Source organism: Balaenoptera borealis (genome assembly GCF_965194805.1).
Source record: "Balaenoptera borealis genome assembly, chromosome: 18".
Classification (NCBI taxonomy): domain Eukaryota; kingdom Metazoa; phylum Chordata; class Mammalia; order Artiodactyla; family Balaenopteridae; genus Balaenoptera; species Balaenoptera borealis.
Window position 1 is genome coordinate 79280098 of NC_138877.1, and position 18074 is coordinate 79298171.

The following is an 18074-nucleotide window of genomic DNA, read 5'->3' on the forward strand; positions in this document are numbered from 1 at the left end:
AACACGCCCGTCCCGTCCCGTCCCCTCGCCCAGGACGCCGGGAGGCGCCTCGGGGCCGAGTGTCTGCGTGTCCGGCAGGGAGGCGCCCGGCTGTGCTCCCAGGCAAGCCTTCAGCACGCGGGGCCTGCGGTCACAAGACGGGCCCAGCCAAGCCGCCAAAGCACGTGTTACACGTCAATCACCAACCGCTCCTTTACTCACACCAGAGGCTACTTCAAAGAGATTCGTGTCCAAGGTTATTTTTAACAAGAGCAAGTGTGGAGAAGCCCTGGCCACGGGGAATGGGGCCAGCTCTGTCCTTGTCAGCGAGCCCGGGGCAGGGCGGCACATGGGAGGGCGCTTCCTGGCTTCATCAGTTAGTCGTTCTAAGAGAGGCTGGTGTTAAACCTAGTGAGATGGAACATGTGGGCTGGAGCTGAAACACAGCGCGTGGGCCCCCCCGAAGGCGCCAGCGCTGGCTACTCTTCCTCCTGCTCTGGACACACGGCGGTGAGGACGCAGATGCAGCGCCAGGTGAGGCCCCGTGAGGCCGGGGAGCCAGAGGCGTGCAGGTGTCGGACCGCACGTCTAAGAGCTAGAAAGAGACCGCGCTGGGCGCCCCGCAGACAGAGGAGGCGCTCTGAGCAGAGCCGTCGTGGTTATGGGTGCTGTTGGGGTCAGTGAGCAAATGCGTTAGTTTCGCGACAGAATAAAATACACCGAGTGTCCAAGAGGCCCTTCGTGACCTTGCGTGTGGAGGTGGAGGCTGTCGAGCCCAGAGGGACGTCAGTGAGGCACTAGGCTTGGCCAGGACAGGAAGACTATTCTCATAGGACAGACGATGTGTTTTATACAGCAGTTAGGCCTCTGCAATTGGGAGGAAAAGTTAAGATGTGGCGTGAGCTGCGGGTGGCCCCCCGGGGCCCCAGAGCGGGCTGGGCAGGGGCTGGGGTGGGGGGCTTTACTTCTCCTCCGTGGACAGGCGGTAGAGCGCCTCCCCCAGGTGCCGCAGCGTCTCTCCGTGCTCCAGCTCACGGTACAGGCCCGCGGGGACGGCGTCCAGGCCGTGCAGCAGCCCAAACAGGCAGCCGGCGATGGCCCCCGTGGCCCCACTCTCACCTAGAACGAAGGACGGGCCCTCAGGGCTGCACGGTGGTCCCTGGTCCCCTTGCCCCCTTGCCCCCTTGCCAGGAGGCCGGGCCATCTCAGCCTCCGCCCTTGGCCTCAGCCAAAGCCCAGGTTTGCTTCGGGCGGTGCCGGGGAAGGGGGCAAGGGGGTCCCCTCCCCTCGTGGGACAGCCGCACACCCTGGTGCGCTCGGGCCTTTGCAGCCCCGGGCGGCACTCAGGCGACCACCTCCCGCGGGTCCCGCCCATGCGCTTTCCACCCCCCGCCACCCCCGCTTTGGGCTCTCAGCCTCCTCCCCCCCAGTCCGCCCACGGCCCTGGCCCGCTGCCCCTTCTCCACTCCCCTTGCCCCGGGAGGTGTCGCGTCTCCACACCTGGGCACCCGGAGGTCCCAGCAGTGTAGGTGGGGAGCCCGGGCCCAGCAGGAGGGCCTGGCTGGTAGCCTCTTACTTCACACTCGCGAGAGGGCGCATCTCACCTCCGTGGAACATGGCCCGGTGGCAGAGCTCCGTCCAGCTGCCCTTGGCTCCTAAAAGGGCATCGTAGGCAATCATGGGGGCGTCGTGGCCCCGCCGGCCCCCTCGACCTTCCGAGCTCCATTTCCTGTAGGTCTGGAGAAAGCGCCACAGGTCAGAGGCACAGGCCGCGGGGAACCATGTCCCGTGCGTTAGAGCACGAGCTTCCGGGTTCATCTGCGCGCTTACGTGACGCCCCTGTGTACCAGGCATCGCCCCAGGGCTGCGGGTGGACGCTGAGCGGGAAAGACTGGCTTCCCGTGTCTCTCACCCGAGCCGTCCCGCAGAAAAACAAACACGCCAGCTGCCGGGCAGCAGAGTCTATGACAGAGACAGCCGTCAAGGGGTCTGGAGTGCTGTGACAGCACGGCCGGGCGCCACTGCGTGACGTGCGGTCTGCATGGGGCACAGGGACAAGTGAGGCCGGGCAGGGGTGCCGCGTGTGGTCAGGGCCGCAGGCCGGCCGGAGGACATGGTGGGGGAGGCGACGGTGGCCTGAGCAGCTGGTGGCTCAGAGCAGGTCCCTGTGGGTCTGTGGAGGAGGCTGACGAGGGGCAGGGGCCAGATAGGGCCGGGAGGTGGGCGCAGGCAGGTCGCACCCCTGTGCCTTAGCAGCGGAGTCAGTGTCGGTTTGGGGCAGCAGCATCTCCACAGGAAGAACGGTGTTTCTGAGTCTCTCTGCGTTGGGGGGCCCATGAGAGATGAATGAAAGGGCGGGAGGAAGCACCTAAAAAGGGAAGGGTGGACCCTTCCTCTCCCCCTGCTCCTTCCTGACACCTGGAATGCAGATGTGCTGGCTGGAGTGGGAGCAGCTAGTTTGGACTATGAGGTGTGCTCGCCGAACAGCAGAGCAGCCAGACAGAAGGATCCTCAGCTCCTCACTGCAAGGGGCTTCTGACTCAGCTCTGATTCCCTTGACGTGAGGATAATGAACTTCTATCTTGGTTAAACCGCAGTTACAGCGGTTTCTCTTATGCTACCAAACACGATCCCGACGATTTCAGCCACTAGGGGGATTTTCTCAGCATGGGGAATGCCGGTGGTTTGCACAGACTTATTCATCCCTCTATCCCCAGTCCCTAGAAGAGATGAAGTGAGATGGACTATTTTCACATTTTCAACTTTTCTAGCACAAATCGTGCTTATAATCAGAGAAAATGAAAAGATAAAAGCACCATCTATTTCAAATGGGCTTCCTTTGAGAAGCCTTCCACGGCCCCCCCTTCCAGCTGCTCCCTCAGCCCACCTCCACCGCGGGGTTCCGTACAGCCGGGGGTGGTGGGCGGCGGCCCTGACAGCTCCTGCTCCCCAGCCATGTCGGCCCGGCAGACCTACCTTGTCCCTCTCCTCCGCGTTGTAGTGGTCGGGAAAGCTGGCTTCATTATCCGTGTCCTCACTGATTTTTCTCTCCTCCAAGTAAAACTGCCACTTAGCTTCAAAGTAAAACCAGTGCTCCTGGTATTCTAAACACAAAGAGCAGGTGAGTGGGCTGTGGCGGCCATCTAGCTGGGCGCCGTGGGCAGCAGGCGGGAGGGAGGAGGCAGAGCCCACGCCCTCTGCCCAGTCTGGGGCAGAGGAGGGCCTGGCGCCTCACCTTAACTATGGCTCCGGAAGTTCGAAAATGCTCACATTGTAGCTACTTTGAAATGCCAGCAAGGAAGATGGAGATCGAAACCAACCCAAAGAATTGCTTGACAATGCACTGAACTAAGGCAGTAATCACAGAATTTTTAAGTGGCTTCTTTTGAAAATTCTGAACCTGTGTATTTTTTTTTAAATTAATTTTATTTATTTTTGGCTGCGTTGGGTCTTTGTTGCTGCGCGGGGGCTACTCTTCATTGCAGTGAGTGTGATTCTCACTGCGGTGGCTTCTCTTGTTGCAGAGCACGAGCTCGTGGCATGCGGGCTCAGTAGTTGTGGCCTGCGGGCTCAGCAGTTGTGGCGCACAGGCTTAGTTGCTCCACAACACGTGGGATCTTCCCGGACTGGGGCTCGAACCCGTGTCCCCTGCCTTGGCAGGCGGATTCTTAACCACTGCGCCACCAGGGAAGCCCTGAACCTGTATATTTTTATTAATTCAACACTGTGCCTGCAAAGTCAGGAGAGAGGACGTTCGCTATCCCTAACTAGCAGCTTGACCTGCAAGCCCCAGAGGCGCTGAAGCGACTTTTCTGGAGTCATTTTAGGAAGATGCTGCCGCGAAGTCTGGAGCAGCAGCTGCAACGGCTCGTGGGTGACGGGCGGGGGGAGTTGGGGGGGGGCGGCGCCCGCGTCTCAAGGACCCAGAGGGGATCCCCCTGCTCGCCTGACCCGCTGCCCTCGGGCCAGGCGGTACTGCAGACTTCCTTTGTGGGGTGAGCCTGTCACACGGCCCCCCCAGTCTGTCCAAGTCTGCCCTGGGTGTGGCTGGAGCCCACCTCCTTCTAAGGTGCGGGGGGACGGTGTCGGGAGGGAGGCCGCGCTCACCTGCCAGGTGCCGGATGGTCCTCTTACAATACTCCTCGGCCAGCGGGACCGTCCTCAGCATGTCTCGTCCCCACTGCTCCAGCCGCTTCCCCTGAACGGCGTACGATGCGAACAGGGCCGTGCACAGGGACCCGAGGAAGCCTGGGGTGGCAGGAGAGAGGGTCAAAGTTGGCACCAGCCACGCCCCCTCCCAGGTGCTGGACACGCTGTGTCCCTGGGCTTTGCTAATTTGACCTTCAGTTACCGTCTGCAAGGGGGCAGCGGTGGGGTGGGGAGAGCACAGTCCCTGCCTCCAAGCGCTGCTGTTGGAAGGGGTCCAAGCCCAGGCGAGCACCTGCCGAGCTGCCCTGCGAGCAGCCACGGGAAGCGGGGCCCCAGGGAGGCGTCAGCCGCGACCACTTCTGGGGCAGCGACGAGTGTCTGGTTCTCGCGCCCGGGGTCCAGCTGCCGTTCTGACCGCCTGCCACCGCCCACCTCCCGTCACGGGGTGCTTCAGCTCCAGATCTGGGACGCGACACTCCCAGGCAATAAAGGTAAGAAAAATTGACACTTGCCTCCAAAGGCAGTTCAAAAATTGCAAAGGAGAGTGGAGTGCTTCCCGGTATTAAGTGTGTGCTGTCCGACCCTAGTCACCAGCTTAGAAATATATAAATTACCCAGCTCTTAAACATGTGAAACAACATTTCTTTAATAAGAGTGGGCAATAAATTAACTAATGTCCTAGATGTTTAAATTCTCGTACTCATGGCATTGTTTCCAAACGTCCAACATTTTCCTGTTGGAAGGCTGTTTGTGTTTAATTCACTTCTGCTGAGTCGGGGGTTAGCAAACTCCTCTCCACCACCCGGACGTTGCCGCCCGGCTGAATTACATGGCTTTGTGCTCAGAGATCTGACGGGCTCATCCATGGGGTCCGTGGCTCAGCGGCCGCGCCTGCTGTGGACTCAGCGGCGTGTTTTACCACGTCCACGCCTCAGGTGCCACGGCGCCCGCGCTGGCTGCTTCGTGGAGGGCACAGGATGGCCCTCGCAGCTCAGGGGGCGACACCAGTAAGCCCGGACCCTGCAGGTTACCTTGAAAGGGGCACAGTCACCGAGCGCAGCTGGCACCCTCGACCTCGGGGGCCGGGAGCCGAGCTCAGCCAGAGCTCAGGAGGGTTCTCCATCCCGGAAGTTTGGAGCTGGCTGCTCCCGGTCACGTCTCAGGGGCGGGCGCTGGGCCAGCAGGCCTGCCCTCCCTCTGCAGCCCGGCCCTGGGGGGGCAGCCCGGAGTGTGGGCCGCCTGCGCACCCCGAGCGGTGCTGTTATTCGACCCGCTTTGTCCTGACACACGGGGCGGGGGCGGGGGTGGGGTGGGGTGGACTCGGCCAGGGCGCGGCGCACGCGCGCACAGCGCCCACGGGGCCCGACGGCGGGGCTGGCTCCCCGCTGGACAGCCCGGCAGAAGCGCTGGCTCCCGGGGCTCCAGCCAGACCCCAGGCTCGTTCGGAACCGGTGCCGTCCTGCTTTTCTTGTGACGTGACCGACTTTGAAGCAGGGAGAAGGCCTTCCCGTCCGGCCTCCCCACGCCTCCCCGCCGCCCGCGGCTGCGTCACCTGTGGGATGGTTGTGCGTCATCCGACCGCACTCCAGGCTGACCTCGAGCAGCGTCTCCAGCCGCCCCGGCTGCCAGTACCGCATGCCCACGCACATCGCCTTGGTGGCAGCACCAAACCCGGAGCCTGCGTGGAACGTGGGATACCTGGTCTTAGACCTCTGTGCCAGTGATTCCAACGCTGGCAGTCTAGCTCTCACGAACCATATGGAGATGTACAAAAACTCTGTGCTACCATGTTTATCACAGGGTCACTTAAATGGGTCAGAAATAGGGAAATTGCCCACATTCCTGACAAAGAAAAGAGAGGAAAGAAATTGCAAAGCAGCCATATGCAGCCATTAAAAACAGGATTTTTGATGGGATGAGGAAATGCTCCTTCTGGGAAAACGTAGGAGAGAGAATTGCACACACAGTATGTCTTCAATGATATGTTTCCTCTTTTTAAAAGCAGCTTCATTTCGTTATAATTGACATACAATCAACTGCACATATTTAAGGAATGCCAGTTGTCCTGACAAAAATACACCTGTGAAACTGGCACCTAAATAAAAATTGCAAACATATCTATCACCCCCAAAGTTTTCTTGTGCCCCTTCTGCCCTCCTCACCGACCACAGGTCAGTTTGCATTTTGTAGAGTTTTATATAAACAGACGCGTGGCTTGCCTTTTCATTCTCTTAGCAGAGTCGTCAGGAGGGCAGAAGAATGCATTTGGGAAGCATTCCTCCTCTTTACTTTCCTGGAAGAGTTGTGTACAGTTGGTACCATTGCTTCTTTAACTGTTTCTAGAATCTCCACTGAGGCCACCTGAACCCAGAGTTTTCCTTGTAAGGTCTTTCATAGATTTAATGTTACCTGGGTGACCTGTTTAGTCTTGAGTGACCTTTGGTAGTTTATGTATTTCAAGGAATTTATCCATTTCATCTAAGTTGTTAAATTTATTGGTATAAAACTTTTAATAATATACCTTCACTGTACTTTCAATTTCTGTAGAATCTGTAGTGACGTCAACCCCTCATTGTCGATACTGGTAATTTGTGTTTTCCTCTTCTTTTCTTGATCATTATGGCTAGAAGAGTATCAGTTTTTTATCTTCGTAAAGAGTCAGCTATTGGTTTTGTTGATTTTCTCTATTATTTTTCTGTTTTCTATGCCATTGATTCTCACTCTGACTTTCAATTTTTCCTTTCTTTCATTTTCTTTGGGCTCTTTTGCTCTTTTTCTAGTTTCTTACGGTAAAGATGAAGTCATTGGTTTGAGAACTTGCTACGAAGTCTCTGCCTATAATTGTGGGTTTGTCTGCTTCTCTGTGCAGCTCTATTAGTGTTTGCTCCACCTATTTTGAAGGTTTGTTACGCGGCACATAAACTTCCAGGTTTGTTACTTCTCCCGACGAACAGGTGCCTCCTTTTTCCCCTGGTGACATTCTTCACTTTGGGTGTTTTTGAAGGAGTCACTCCAGCTTCCCTTTGATCAGTGTCAACCGGCGTGTCTTTTCCCATCTAACCTGTTTGTATTTAAAGTGCGTCCTTTACAAGCAGCACAGAGTTGGGACTTGCTTCTTTGTCCCGTCTGACCTTTTGTTTGGGGTCCTTAGACCACTCTCGTTTGCTGTGATGGTTGACAATGAGGTGATGGCATCATCTTGGTACTGGGTTTCCTGCCTGTCCTACCTGTTATTTGCACCCTTCTCTCTCTTTCCTGCCAAGAGGACGGCACGTTATGGAGTGGGAAGATTCGCTTCCGTCCGGATGAGTATTCCCGCGGGTGGGGGACGGAAAAGACCATCACGGCGCAGCTCCAGCAGGGAGGGGCCCACAGGGGTCAGAGCCGCGGAGCACTCAGCGCGCAGACCGGCTGGAGCCGGCTTTCCTCGTGGGGAGGAGAGGACTCGAGGTCTGTGTGGTCTCCGCTCCCCGCTCCCGGGGCCGGGCCAGGCGGCGGGCCGCGTGCAGCCTCCCGGGCTGCGGGGGAGGCCCTGTCCCCTCCCCACGGGGCAGACGTGGTGCCGGATGCGGACCCACAACGGAGAGGCGTCTCCTGCCAGGGAAGGGGCGGCTGGGCCAAGGGCCGCGCCTCCTGGTCCCCACAGAGGGGACCGTCCAGCCAGCGCTGCCTGGCCCAGCTGAGGGCCCAGGTCGCATGACAGCTGCTCCCCCACAGCGAGTGTCATTGAAAGGGTTCCATTTCGTGTCTGGCTGGCTTACGAGCTGTCACTGTTCGGGGGTTTGAGCAGCTGCCTTGGGTCCATCTTCGCGGGACACTGCCCCACTTCAGGGCTGAATGGGGCCCTGACCCTCGCAGCGCCCCCATGCTGGGGTGTCAGGCATTTGCTTTGACATATTTGGTAAACGCTGCGGCACCTCGTTATTACTTTTAATGCCACATCTTTTAGAGAGGGTTAAATAATAAAAGTCAACACCTGCGTCCTCGCCATTTCCACCGACTCCCTGCCCCACTGGCGGTGTCCTCCTGCCCGAAGGACGTCCTGGGCATCTCTCCCTGGGCACCCGCCCGGCATGATCTCCTCGGTTCGTTTGCCTGCAAAGGCCACTTGGCCTTCACTCGGGAAGGCGTCCTCTGGGCGTCGGTCTGGCTGGCGCTCGCTCTGCACCCGGATGGCTCTGCTTCTGACGCGAACCTGCCGTCCTCGCCTTGGCGGTCGCTGCTGGAGGCGCGTTCCTGTCTTTATTATTAGTTTTGAGCGGTGTGTTTGCTATGTGCCTTGGTGTAGTTTGTTTCGTGTTTCTTGTGCTTGGAATTTATTGAGTTTCTTGGGCATGTGAGTTTATGTTTTTGACCATATTTGGAAAAATGTGGCCACTATTTCTTCCCATCTTTTTTTGTCCCCCCTCCTCTCTTAAGGACTCCAGTTACAGGTGTGTTAGTGCTTTGATTTGTCCCGTGGCTCCCTGGTGCCCTTTCCACATTCTGGGGTTCTTTTTTTTTCTGTATGTCCCATTTTGGATAGTTTCTATAGCTGTGCCTTCGAACTCACGAATCTTTTCTTCTGAAATGTCTAATCTGCTGTTAATCTCAGTCAGTGAATTTTTAAACTCAGACATTGTAGTGTTTTTCTCTAGAACTGTGATGTAGGTCTTTTTTATACCTACATGTCTCTATTTAACCTTTCAAAAATATAGAATACACACTATTTTATATCCTCACCTGGTAACTTTAATGACTGTGTCAGGGCTCGTCAGTTCTGATTTACTGATGTTTGTCTTTATTATGGACCATGTTTCCTGCTTCTTTATGTGCCAGTAACATTTGATTTGATGGCATCCTTCAAGGTAAACCCAGAGGGACAGGTCTGCCCTCCGCGTCAACCCGGAGGGCGGGTCCAGGACCCCAGGAGCAGAGGCCCTGGGGACAGAGACTGCAGCTGCCTGATAACGTCACCCCGAGGACACAAGATATCATCACAGAGACAGACATTTACGCAGGTGGTGTGTGCTTTCCTTGATGCACTGGCTAAAAATAACACATTTAAAGGGAAAGCAGTGGGAAAACGTTCCTTAAAATAAACCAGGGCTGGTGACAGAGGAGCTGGGGACGCTAGTGGCCCTGAAGCCAGCGGCCAGGCTGGCGGGCTCCCTGGGCGGCCGGTCAGGGGGGTGACAGGCAGGGTAGTGTCGCGGGGCCCTGTAGCCCCGTGGCCTGAGAGGGAGAGGAACTCATGCTCTGACCTTTCTCATTGAAGGGTGTGTGCCAGGCCAGGAGATAGTTGTCGGGCTTCAGCTGCGAGCAGCCCTCGACGGTGGCCGGGTCTACACGCTGCCCCGGGAGCTTCTCGAGCACGTCCACGTAGCGCCGCACCATCTCACGGTACAGGTCGTCCAGGCACCAGAAGTCTGGGGCGGAAGGGGGTGTGTGGAGGGCAGGGTCAGACGAGGGGCGGCTGGAGGGCAGCGACGAGGGAAGCCACGACCAGCGTCCGGCCCCATGCCCCCAGGAGGAGGGAGAGTCTGGGATCGGCTCACAGGACCCTGGATCCCTGGAGAAACCTGACCGCGGACGGACAACGCGCCGTGGATCTCACTGAACTTCGGATGTTGTGTTTTGCTGCTGTGCCTCTTCTAGTTACACACCAGAATCTAGAAAAACCCAGGATCCTCATACACGGCTCACGATTCTATCCCTGAGAGGCCCAGCTGGCCCGAAACCTGCCTGTTCCTCGGGCCCTCGGGGACCCACATCCAGGGTACGGGGAGCTGACCCTCTCCCATCTCCCTGTCAGCGAAGCGGCCAAGTCCCCGCTGCCCACCGTCCCCACTGCCTCCTCGTGGGAAGGCATTCTGGGGACAAGCGTGGTCTCGAGTCCCTCGGAGATCATGGGCCACAGGACAGGGGCGCCCAGGCTGTCACCTGGGTGGCACCGGGTTTGGCTGACCTGTATCTGGGTGACCTCACGTGACGCCCCCCCCCCCACGCGCCCACCACTGCAGGGTCAGGCTCCTGTCTGTCTACTCTTTCCTCCCAGACAAGGCTCAGCGAGGGGCGGTCACTTGCCGAGGCCAGAGCTGGCCAATGGATTTCGATCGCAAAGCCTGAGCACTTCTGCCATTAAATGGATCCACAGCGTGGTGGATAGAGGCCACGCACCCTCCACAGTTGGGGCCCGAGGTGCCTGGTCACACGGAGAGCAGACTGGACAGTGCAGGGCAGGGCGCACCTGCCAACGCAGCTGACGGGCACCAGGGACCCGGCCTGGGCGGGGCTGCGTCTCAGGCCTCGGGGGCCGCCCCTCCCCTCCGGGAGTCTGCCTGCCTTTGGAAGCCGCGTGGAGAGCCGCTGTCCGGCGGGGCCCCTGCAGTACTGCGTGCGTAGCAGCCCCAGGAGGCGGGCGGAGCTTCAGCTGCAGGCAGGACGCTGTCTGGGGTCCAGGCCACACTCACGGTGTGACGCTGGTCAGGCTACTCAGCGCCAAACAGTGAGTGTGGACTGGACCCCACTCTGCGCGTCGGCTCCCTTGTCTGTAGCCCCTCGTGATAAAGTCGACCTGCAGGGCGGCGCGAGCACCCGATGACGCCGCCGCACTTAGAGCAGCACCGGCCACAGTCAGAGCCTGTGGTCGCTGTGACTCAGGGGCTCAGAGGCCCCTTCCACAGGCTGCAGTTTGTTAGTAAAGAAAAAAGCTGGGCTGTTTGAAAACTAAACTTAAATGAAATTCCAACTTGGATGTTTAGGGAGCTGGAAACACGTCCGCTTGCCGAGTTTCTGGGGGCGCAGGCCCACCTGAGCGCGCCCTGGTGACCCGCTGGCCAGAGGGCGTGTGTCCATCCAGCTGCGCCCGCAGCCGTCGGAACCAGGCCCGCTGCCACCGTCCTCACCCAGGGCGGATTCCGCCCTATTCCTGCCAAGAGGACGTGACTCGATCCACCCCGGGGAAGCATGTTCTCGTCGGGGGCCGAGCCGGGAGCTGTCCTGGGGGCCGCCGCACGGGACGGAGACACGCCGTGGGCTCTGCCAGGCGAGGGCCAGCACGAGGGCACACGGACTGGCACAGAGGGACACGGGAACCTGCCTGAAAGCCGCACAATCAGCCCCCACTGCCCCCAGTTTCGGAGTTTGCAGACTCAGAAGGACGCTTGCTGCGCCAGCTTGCTGTGACACTGTCTTATCCGAGGTGCCTTGGCTCTCCCCCCGGCTACTTGGGACCCGGCAGAGCAGATGGCATTCCTGTGCGGTGACAGCAGAGCTAAGCCCGGCTGCTGGCACCGGCCGGCGGGGTGAGCACGTGGTGACACGCACATTCCAGCCACTTCAGAGCCGGCTCGAGTTCTAATTTGGCAGTGATGTGCTCACCACTCGATACTCGTGGGGGAGCCGCGCCTCACAGACACCCGCCGCTTCTCTGAAACTGAGTGAGACTTGCTCCTAAATCACCCTGCTCCTTAGGAAACGTTGTCTCCCCTCAAATCGTAGCATTTTCTTAGGACAACTGGGAAACTGTAGCAACTCTCCAGGCTAAATCCTATTTTGGTAGGCGGCATTTTAACCACAGTTCACTGGAATTTAGAAGTAATCCCCCCAAAATATCACTGTAATGGGTCCAAATTTCAAACTGGCTTATTATTTTATGTATTGTTGAAATAAACTCAGAAGCAGGCTTACTACCTGCGGTGAAAAGCTGAGCCCTCATTCCAAACCCCGAAGCGAGCCATTTGGTTGGTTTTAACCCTAGAGACGGAGGCTCGGCCGAGTGAACGTTTACGAAACAGTGAAAAGTCCGGGTTTGAGAACCTGAGGCTGCAGATGAGCAGAGAGTGGCAGTGTCACCCGAGAGGCTGCGTGGGAACACAACCCGCGGCACGGCCGGTTTGCTGGGGACCCGGGTGTGACCAGCTGGTTTCAGCAGCCGCAGCGGGTGACCCCCGGGCTCCGGGCTCACCCTCACCGCGGGACCCCGCGCGCCCGCCCTCCGGCCCGCCGGCACGCCGGGGCTGAGCCTCACCTGTGACCAGGGCCCCTGCCGTCGTCATGTGCATGATGGTGTTGTCACTCACCGGCCACTTCTCTGGCGAGAGCACGAGGCGGTCCAGTCCCCCCACCTCTCCCAGCCCCCTCTGGACCTTGGGGCCCGAGGCGCTGGCGCTGTCCTCCCCGAAGGCATGTCGGTGCCCGAGGGCATCGCCCACGGCCCCCAGCAACATCGCAGCCTGAAACTTCTCCATCTCTGCCGGCAGCTGCCGGGCGCCCAGCCTTCAGCTCGCCCCGCCGGCCTCTGCTCTGGTCGTCGCGTCGCCGTCGGGAGCCTCCCCGAGTGGCCAGGAGCCCTCTTCTGTCCCGGGCGGCGGCACCAATGGGGAAACCGTCTGGGCCCGCAGCCCGCAGCCACGTGGTGCGCCCAGAGCTGGCTCTTCCGCGGGGGCACCTGCGGCTCAGCGCATCGCCGGGCTCACAGCCACCGCTTCGGGGGGGGGAGGTCTGCACGGCGCACGGGGAGATGCGCACGTTTCTGGAGCTTCCAGGTGTAATTCGTGCACCGTCGGGCTCACTGCGTTCGGTCCAGTCACGCGCGTGTGTCAACCTTCCCCGCAGCCCAGGCTGAGGGCCCGCCCGAGCCCCTGGCCCCTCTGCTCCCCGGGCCTCCACCCACCCACTTGGTCGCTGCGGCTCTGCCTTTCCGGGACTTTCAATTACACGGGATCGCGCCCGGCGGCCTCCACGCTGCGACTCGGCTGTCACACGCACGGCTCTGTTTTCCGGAGGACTCGTTGATTATAAAGCGTGTTTATGGTAGAAAACTGCCCCGTGCAAAGGGGGAAAGCACGTGGAGCCGCCACACGCGTGATCACGGGCGTCCCCGCGGCCCAGCGTCGGCAAAGGCTCCCCGACAGCCAGCCTCCCGGCCGCTCCGTGGGTGCGCAGAGCCCAGAGCCCCGAGGGCTGGCGAGGGCGCCGCCGTGAAGGCTCACGCACTGTAAGCGCCCTCCCGCCGATCCCGTTCCGCGGGGAGGGTGTGCACGGCCGTGCTGAGGCTGAGAGTGGGGGGAACCCCTGCAAACCAGGGACCTTGACTTGAAAAGAGGGGTCAGGAGAGCTGCCACCTCTGTCCCCAGGCCCCTTGTCCCCCAGGTCCTGGTCCCACGTGAGACCAGGACAAGCAGGAGGGCGTCACGCGGGATGTAAGAAACACGTCTGATAAAACTTAAGTTTCTTTCGATAACAAGATACTAAGATGCCTTTAAATGAACGGGTCGGACTTCCCTGGCAGTCCAGTGGTTACAACTCCACACGGGTTCGATCCCTGGTCGGGGAACTGAGATCCCGCACGCCGCGTGGCGTGGCAAGAAAAAAAAAGAAAAGGTAAATGAACGGGTAGTATCATCACAGCACTTATTAAAAGTGAGGTTCTGGAACATGACTCCGGCCGGCACAGTTCTGAGAGGTCCTGAAGCAAAAGCCCTTTACGACCAGTGCAGCTGGCCCGGGTTGCTAGGGTGCAGGCTCCCTCCCCGAGGGCAGCCCCCCCAGACAGCCACCCACGTGGGGAGAAAGGCACCATGTGGCAGAACCGTTTATCACTGAGGCAGAGGTACCGTCTTCTGCTGGTCTCTTTTGCTGAATCTGAGGCAGCAGACACTGTCGTCGGAGACGCTAAGAGCAACCGCACACTATCTGGCCGATGTCAGCCGAGAGGAAGCGGCGAGGCGAGCCCACTGCCTTGTTCCTGCAGCGTTTGCCGAGCCCTGGCCGTGTGCCATGAGTCGTGGGTATGGCTGTCCCCACGGAGCCTGGAGCCGGAGACATAGGTAATATCCCATTAAGCATTTACTAACGTAAAAGAACACACCGAGGGGCTTCCCTGGTGGCGCAGCGGTTGGGAATCTGCCTGCCAATGCAGGCAGGGGACACGGGTTCGAGCCCTGGTCCGGGAAGATCCCACATGCCACGGAGCAACTGGGCCCGTGAGCCACAACTACTGAGTCTGCGCGTCTGGAGCCTGTGCTCCGCAGCAAGAGAGGCCGCGATAGTGGGAGGCCCGCGCACCGCGATGAAGAGTGGCCCCCGCTTGCCGCAACTGGAGGAAGCCCTCGCACAGAAACGAAGACCCAACACAGCCATAAGTAAATAAAAAAAAAAAAAAAAAATTAAGAAAAAAGAAAAAAAAAAAAGAACACACCGACGTGTACGATGTCACCAACACGGAAGGAGGTGATGTTGTCCAGCCCAGGAACTCCCGGCAGGCACGGGGAGCCCACGTGTGTTAAACCTCTCACATTTGGTTAATCCGCGTGTCTTCACTGTATTTATGGTTTGCGTTTCAGTGGATCAGTTAGGTATGTCACTCCCGTCAGTTCAAGGAAATTCGTGTATTATGAGATCTGTGACCGCCCACATGGAACAGGTGTATTTAGCAGATACTACGTGATACCTAGAAGGGAAAGCATGTGACCCAGGCCGTCCGTGTGGGACGTGATCCTGTGACAAGGCGGCAGGCTGGACACAGGTTGGGAGGGTCCCAAGTGTGGTGGCCGCTCCCCTGACGTGGGACCAGGACCCTGACATCCAGGGCCGAGCATCCCAGGACAGAACTGAAAGGCACCGTGACGCCAGGAAGAGAATTTTAGTGCTTCCAGAGTCCTCAGCACTTTCCCAGCACGCACGACTCAAACGTTTATTACAGAAGGGAAACCTGCAGTGTTTGAAGAGCCTTTGTCACTGGTGCTTTGGTGTCTGTTGATAAACAACTCCACAGAACACCTTTCTCCACATGACTTTAAATCTCAAGAATGAAACAGTGCCACAGACCTCATGATTCTTACAGGCCCGTCTGAGTTCCATAAGCTCTCTGAACAGAACTCTTACATGTCAGAACCCACGAAGCCTCGAAGGACGCGTTACAATTGTTGAAGTTTCTATTAAAGCCTCTTAGAACCCCAGTCTTACAGGTAGAGGACGGGGCAGCGGGGCCTGGGAGAGATCAGGTGACTTCCCTGGCCCTGCACCTCATGACGGGCTGACCCCGCCCAGACTGGGTCTCCAGGCCCCAGGCCTGAGTGGGTCACATTTTTGGACGCCAAACCAACTACACATTTTAGGCACACTTTCTGGAAATCTGAGTGAATTCCCCTCTCCTGTGAAATTACCCCGATTTATCTGTCTCACGAACGGGGTTGCGGGCTGGGCAACAAGCACACCTGTGGCGTGAAGATCGTTCCCAGTACGAGGTGCGGTCCACACAGCGATTCTGGACAGCGTCCCCCCGACAGGGGAGCACCAGGAGGCCGGGCAACGAGACGCGGACACACACGTCCACCTGCACATGACATGGTTTCCAGTGTGGGGTTTTTGGGACAACAATGTGTATTTTACCTCCCAAATGTGACAACCGTATGAGGGCGGGTGGTTGAACAGTACTCATGTCACAGACGGCTGAAAGAAGAGAATGCTGATGTTTAAATCTATAATTAAACATGAAACAAATAATTTTTCATGGAAAAATGTCCTTTTAAATACAGTTTTTTTAAAAGCATACTTTATGAAGCTTCTTAGGAAGTTCAGCTGACATTATTAGAAGTAGAGCAGACCTACTGACTTGCAGGCAATTTAAAAGAACACTTTTCTGGAATCACGATGACACCATCGCTTTGCAAACTGCAACAGCGCGTTAACCTGTAAAATGATTCCCAGATGAACATCCAGAGAAAAGTGAAATGAAAATAGAGCTGATAAATCTAGACACTTGATGATTCAAAAAATATAAATCTTAACCCTGGCACCAAGTTTAAAACCGTCAGCATCCACGACGATCATCTTCTTCAGGGCACGTTTCCAGCAGCCTGACTTGTACTGTTTCTCAGGGGTGGTTACGGACAATTCAGCGAGTGCGGTGAGCACAGCCTCGCTTTGGGTCATGATCAACAGCGACCCTGCAGCCTGCAGACAGGCCCCAGCTCCTCCGTAAATGCGGAAATCATGCAGAGGTCTCTTACAGCAACGGCTAGGGCCCCGTCTCTGGGCGCCCCAGCAGCGAGCTCAGAGGGTCTCCGTGCGGCGTCCACAGTCAGCGGTGTCTTCCCTAAGCAGCAGGAGAGGGTCTCCACTCTCACGACTGGTCAGGATGACTTCCAAAATGGGCAACAGGCATAGCTGACCAGTGTCTCCTGCAGGACAGTTCCCTTTTCACCTTAATCCATCTCGATTTTCTGCCTAGAGAGGGCTGCCTTTACCACTTGTGACCACTGGCCGTGCACATTCTACGAAATCATCTATGAGAACAGGCCATACTCCTGAAGGAAAGCAAACAGATTTTTTTAAAAAATCAATGATTTAGAGCAATATTTTTATATTCAAAGCATTTTTTCACAATCCAACTTTTATATTTCAAGAACTCAAATGATTTTAACTTTCTATAGCCTGTGCTCCACTTACAGAATTGGCTAAAGTGACCCTCTTCTGCTCTAGCCAGACCAGGGTTGGCAAGTGCTGGTGTGCTTGTGTGGACCCGGCCCTGTGAGGACCGCCCACCCTTGACCCCGCCGGGAACGTGCACGGTCACCTCCTGGCCGGGCAGAGGGAGCTGACGGTGGGCGGGGCCGGGGGGCGGTGGGCATCCTTCCCTAACGGGGCAGCGCCCACAGCTCAGAAGGCAGGCAAACGCTCCCCGAGTCCTGAAATGTTTGGGGTGGGGACCTCAGCAGGCGTGATCGTGCTCAGGTGAGTAGATGGAGGCTGCAATCTTCCGTGAGCTTCGGCGGTGCGATGGACTAGGCGCTGCAGCCACACGCGGGGCAGTGGGCCCCAGTGACTGTCCTGCTTGAGGTCTGCCTCAGGGCCTCTGCACATCCACTCTGAAATGCTTTAGCTCAGACAACTGTCTTCCTGACTTGAACTAAATATGAAGCTGTATTTTCTTTTGTGCGATTTACAAGACATAATAAACTGACTACCGGTCACTGTGCTCACCAACCCCGTCTCCGGACGGGGTCGGGCCAGGAGTCAGCAGGTGCCGTCCACCCCGGGGCCTGCGCTGCCGTCACCGACCCGTGGTCCGGGGGCAGAGACGTGTGCGCCCGCGTCAGTGCCTCTGGCCATCGCCTGAAGTCCGACTACTTCTCGTACCTTCTTCATCATAGCTGGACATGTCATCTGCAATCATATTTCCAAAATCTAGCAGAAGGTTCCAAGTGTTCCTTGGGATTGATCTCTTGCGATGCTCCTAATACACAAGAGAAAAAAACCACCAGACTTACGATACAGACTTAGCTCTCAGGTGTTCTACTGGCCTGGTAATCTCAGAACAGAATTTGGTAAGGAATAAGTACCGGAACAATATTGTCAAAAGTTAAAATAATAATAGCGCTTTGGGTAAACGTTAAGAGTTACATAATGCCAATGTGCAGATGTAGAAAGCAGACTTATTTAAACACAAATTAAAATAAAACTTTAAAAATACAAAAATTATAAAGTTTTATTTCAAATCGAGAGGCAGCACTTTTTTTTTTTTTTTTTGAGAGGCAGCACTTTTTAATCTCTTCACCTAACCCCCAAACCAATTCAGAAACAGTGCAGGCAAGTAGTATTTTGATACATTTACAGTGGGATGGGACACTTTTCTGGAAATGTCTCTGTTCCTCGGTACTTCAGGTGCAGCAAACACGTGCAGGATACCCGCCCACAGCTGAAGGGGCAGCCCCGGCCCCGGCCCGGCCTCCCCTTTATCTCCCAGAGGCTCTCAGCTCCTAAGGCAGCAGGTGCCGCTGTGGGCCCGTCTGCACACGTCACACGCACACGATTCACAGACGGCTCGCAAGCTCGTCTCACACCTCAGAACACGCGCGTAACCGGCACAGCACGCGTGCTCTTCTGCACCTGCCGTCCCGCGTGAGCCCCGTGTCCCTCCGCTGCGTGGCGTTCGGGGGTCCTTCCCCAGGCTGCTCCAG

General features: G+C 57.4%; 1 protein-coding gene across 2 annotated transcripts; it reads right to left on the minus strand.

Annotated features, from left to right (window-relative positions):
* Positions 1–178: 178 nt before the first annotated feature.
* LOC309615876 (inactive ADP-ribosyltransferase ARH2) lies at positions 179–12701 on the minus strand. 2 transcript variants are annotated; one of them, XM_082365870.1, is made up of 8 exons: positions 12140–12701; positions 9372–9536; positions 5681–5806; positions 4087–4227; positions 2956–3083; positions 1584–1716; positions 945–1098; positions 179–846 (listed from the first exon to the last, which is right to left on the minus strand). In XM_082365870.1, the coding sequence occupies exons 1-8, from the start codon at positions 12357–12359 to the stop codon at positions 828–830; spliced, it is 1086 nt and encodes a 361-aa protein (XP_082221996.1). In that variant the 5' UTR covers positions 12360–12701; the 3' UTR covers positions 179–827. The 2 variants fall into 2 exon arrangements, with proteins under 2 accessions (XP_082221996.1, XP_082221997.1); XM_082365871.1 differs by having other exon boundaries at positions 179–1098; positions 12140–12697.
* Between the last annotated feature and the right edge of the window lie 5373 nt (positions 12702–18074).

What these genes read in the sequence shown, in the direction of transcription:
- LOC309615876 (XM_082365870.1), bottom strand. Translation starts at nt 12,359, where the DNA reads ATGGAGAAGTTTCAGGCTGCGATGTTGCTGGGGGCCGTGGGCGATGCC. An exon ending in CACACCCTTCAATGAGAAAG is followed by an intron (nt 5,807 to 9,371) that starts GTCAGAGCATGA and finishes CGTTCCACGCAG; the next exon opens with GCTCCGGGTTTGGTGCTGCC. An exon ending in CCGGGCCATGTTCCACGGAG is followed by an intron (nt 1,099 to 1,583) that starts GTGAGATGCGCC and finishes CCTTCGTTCTAG; the next exon opens with GTGAGAGTGGGGCCACGGGG.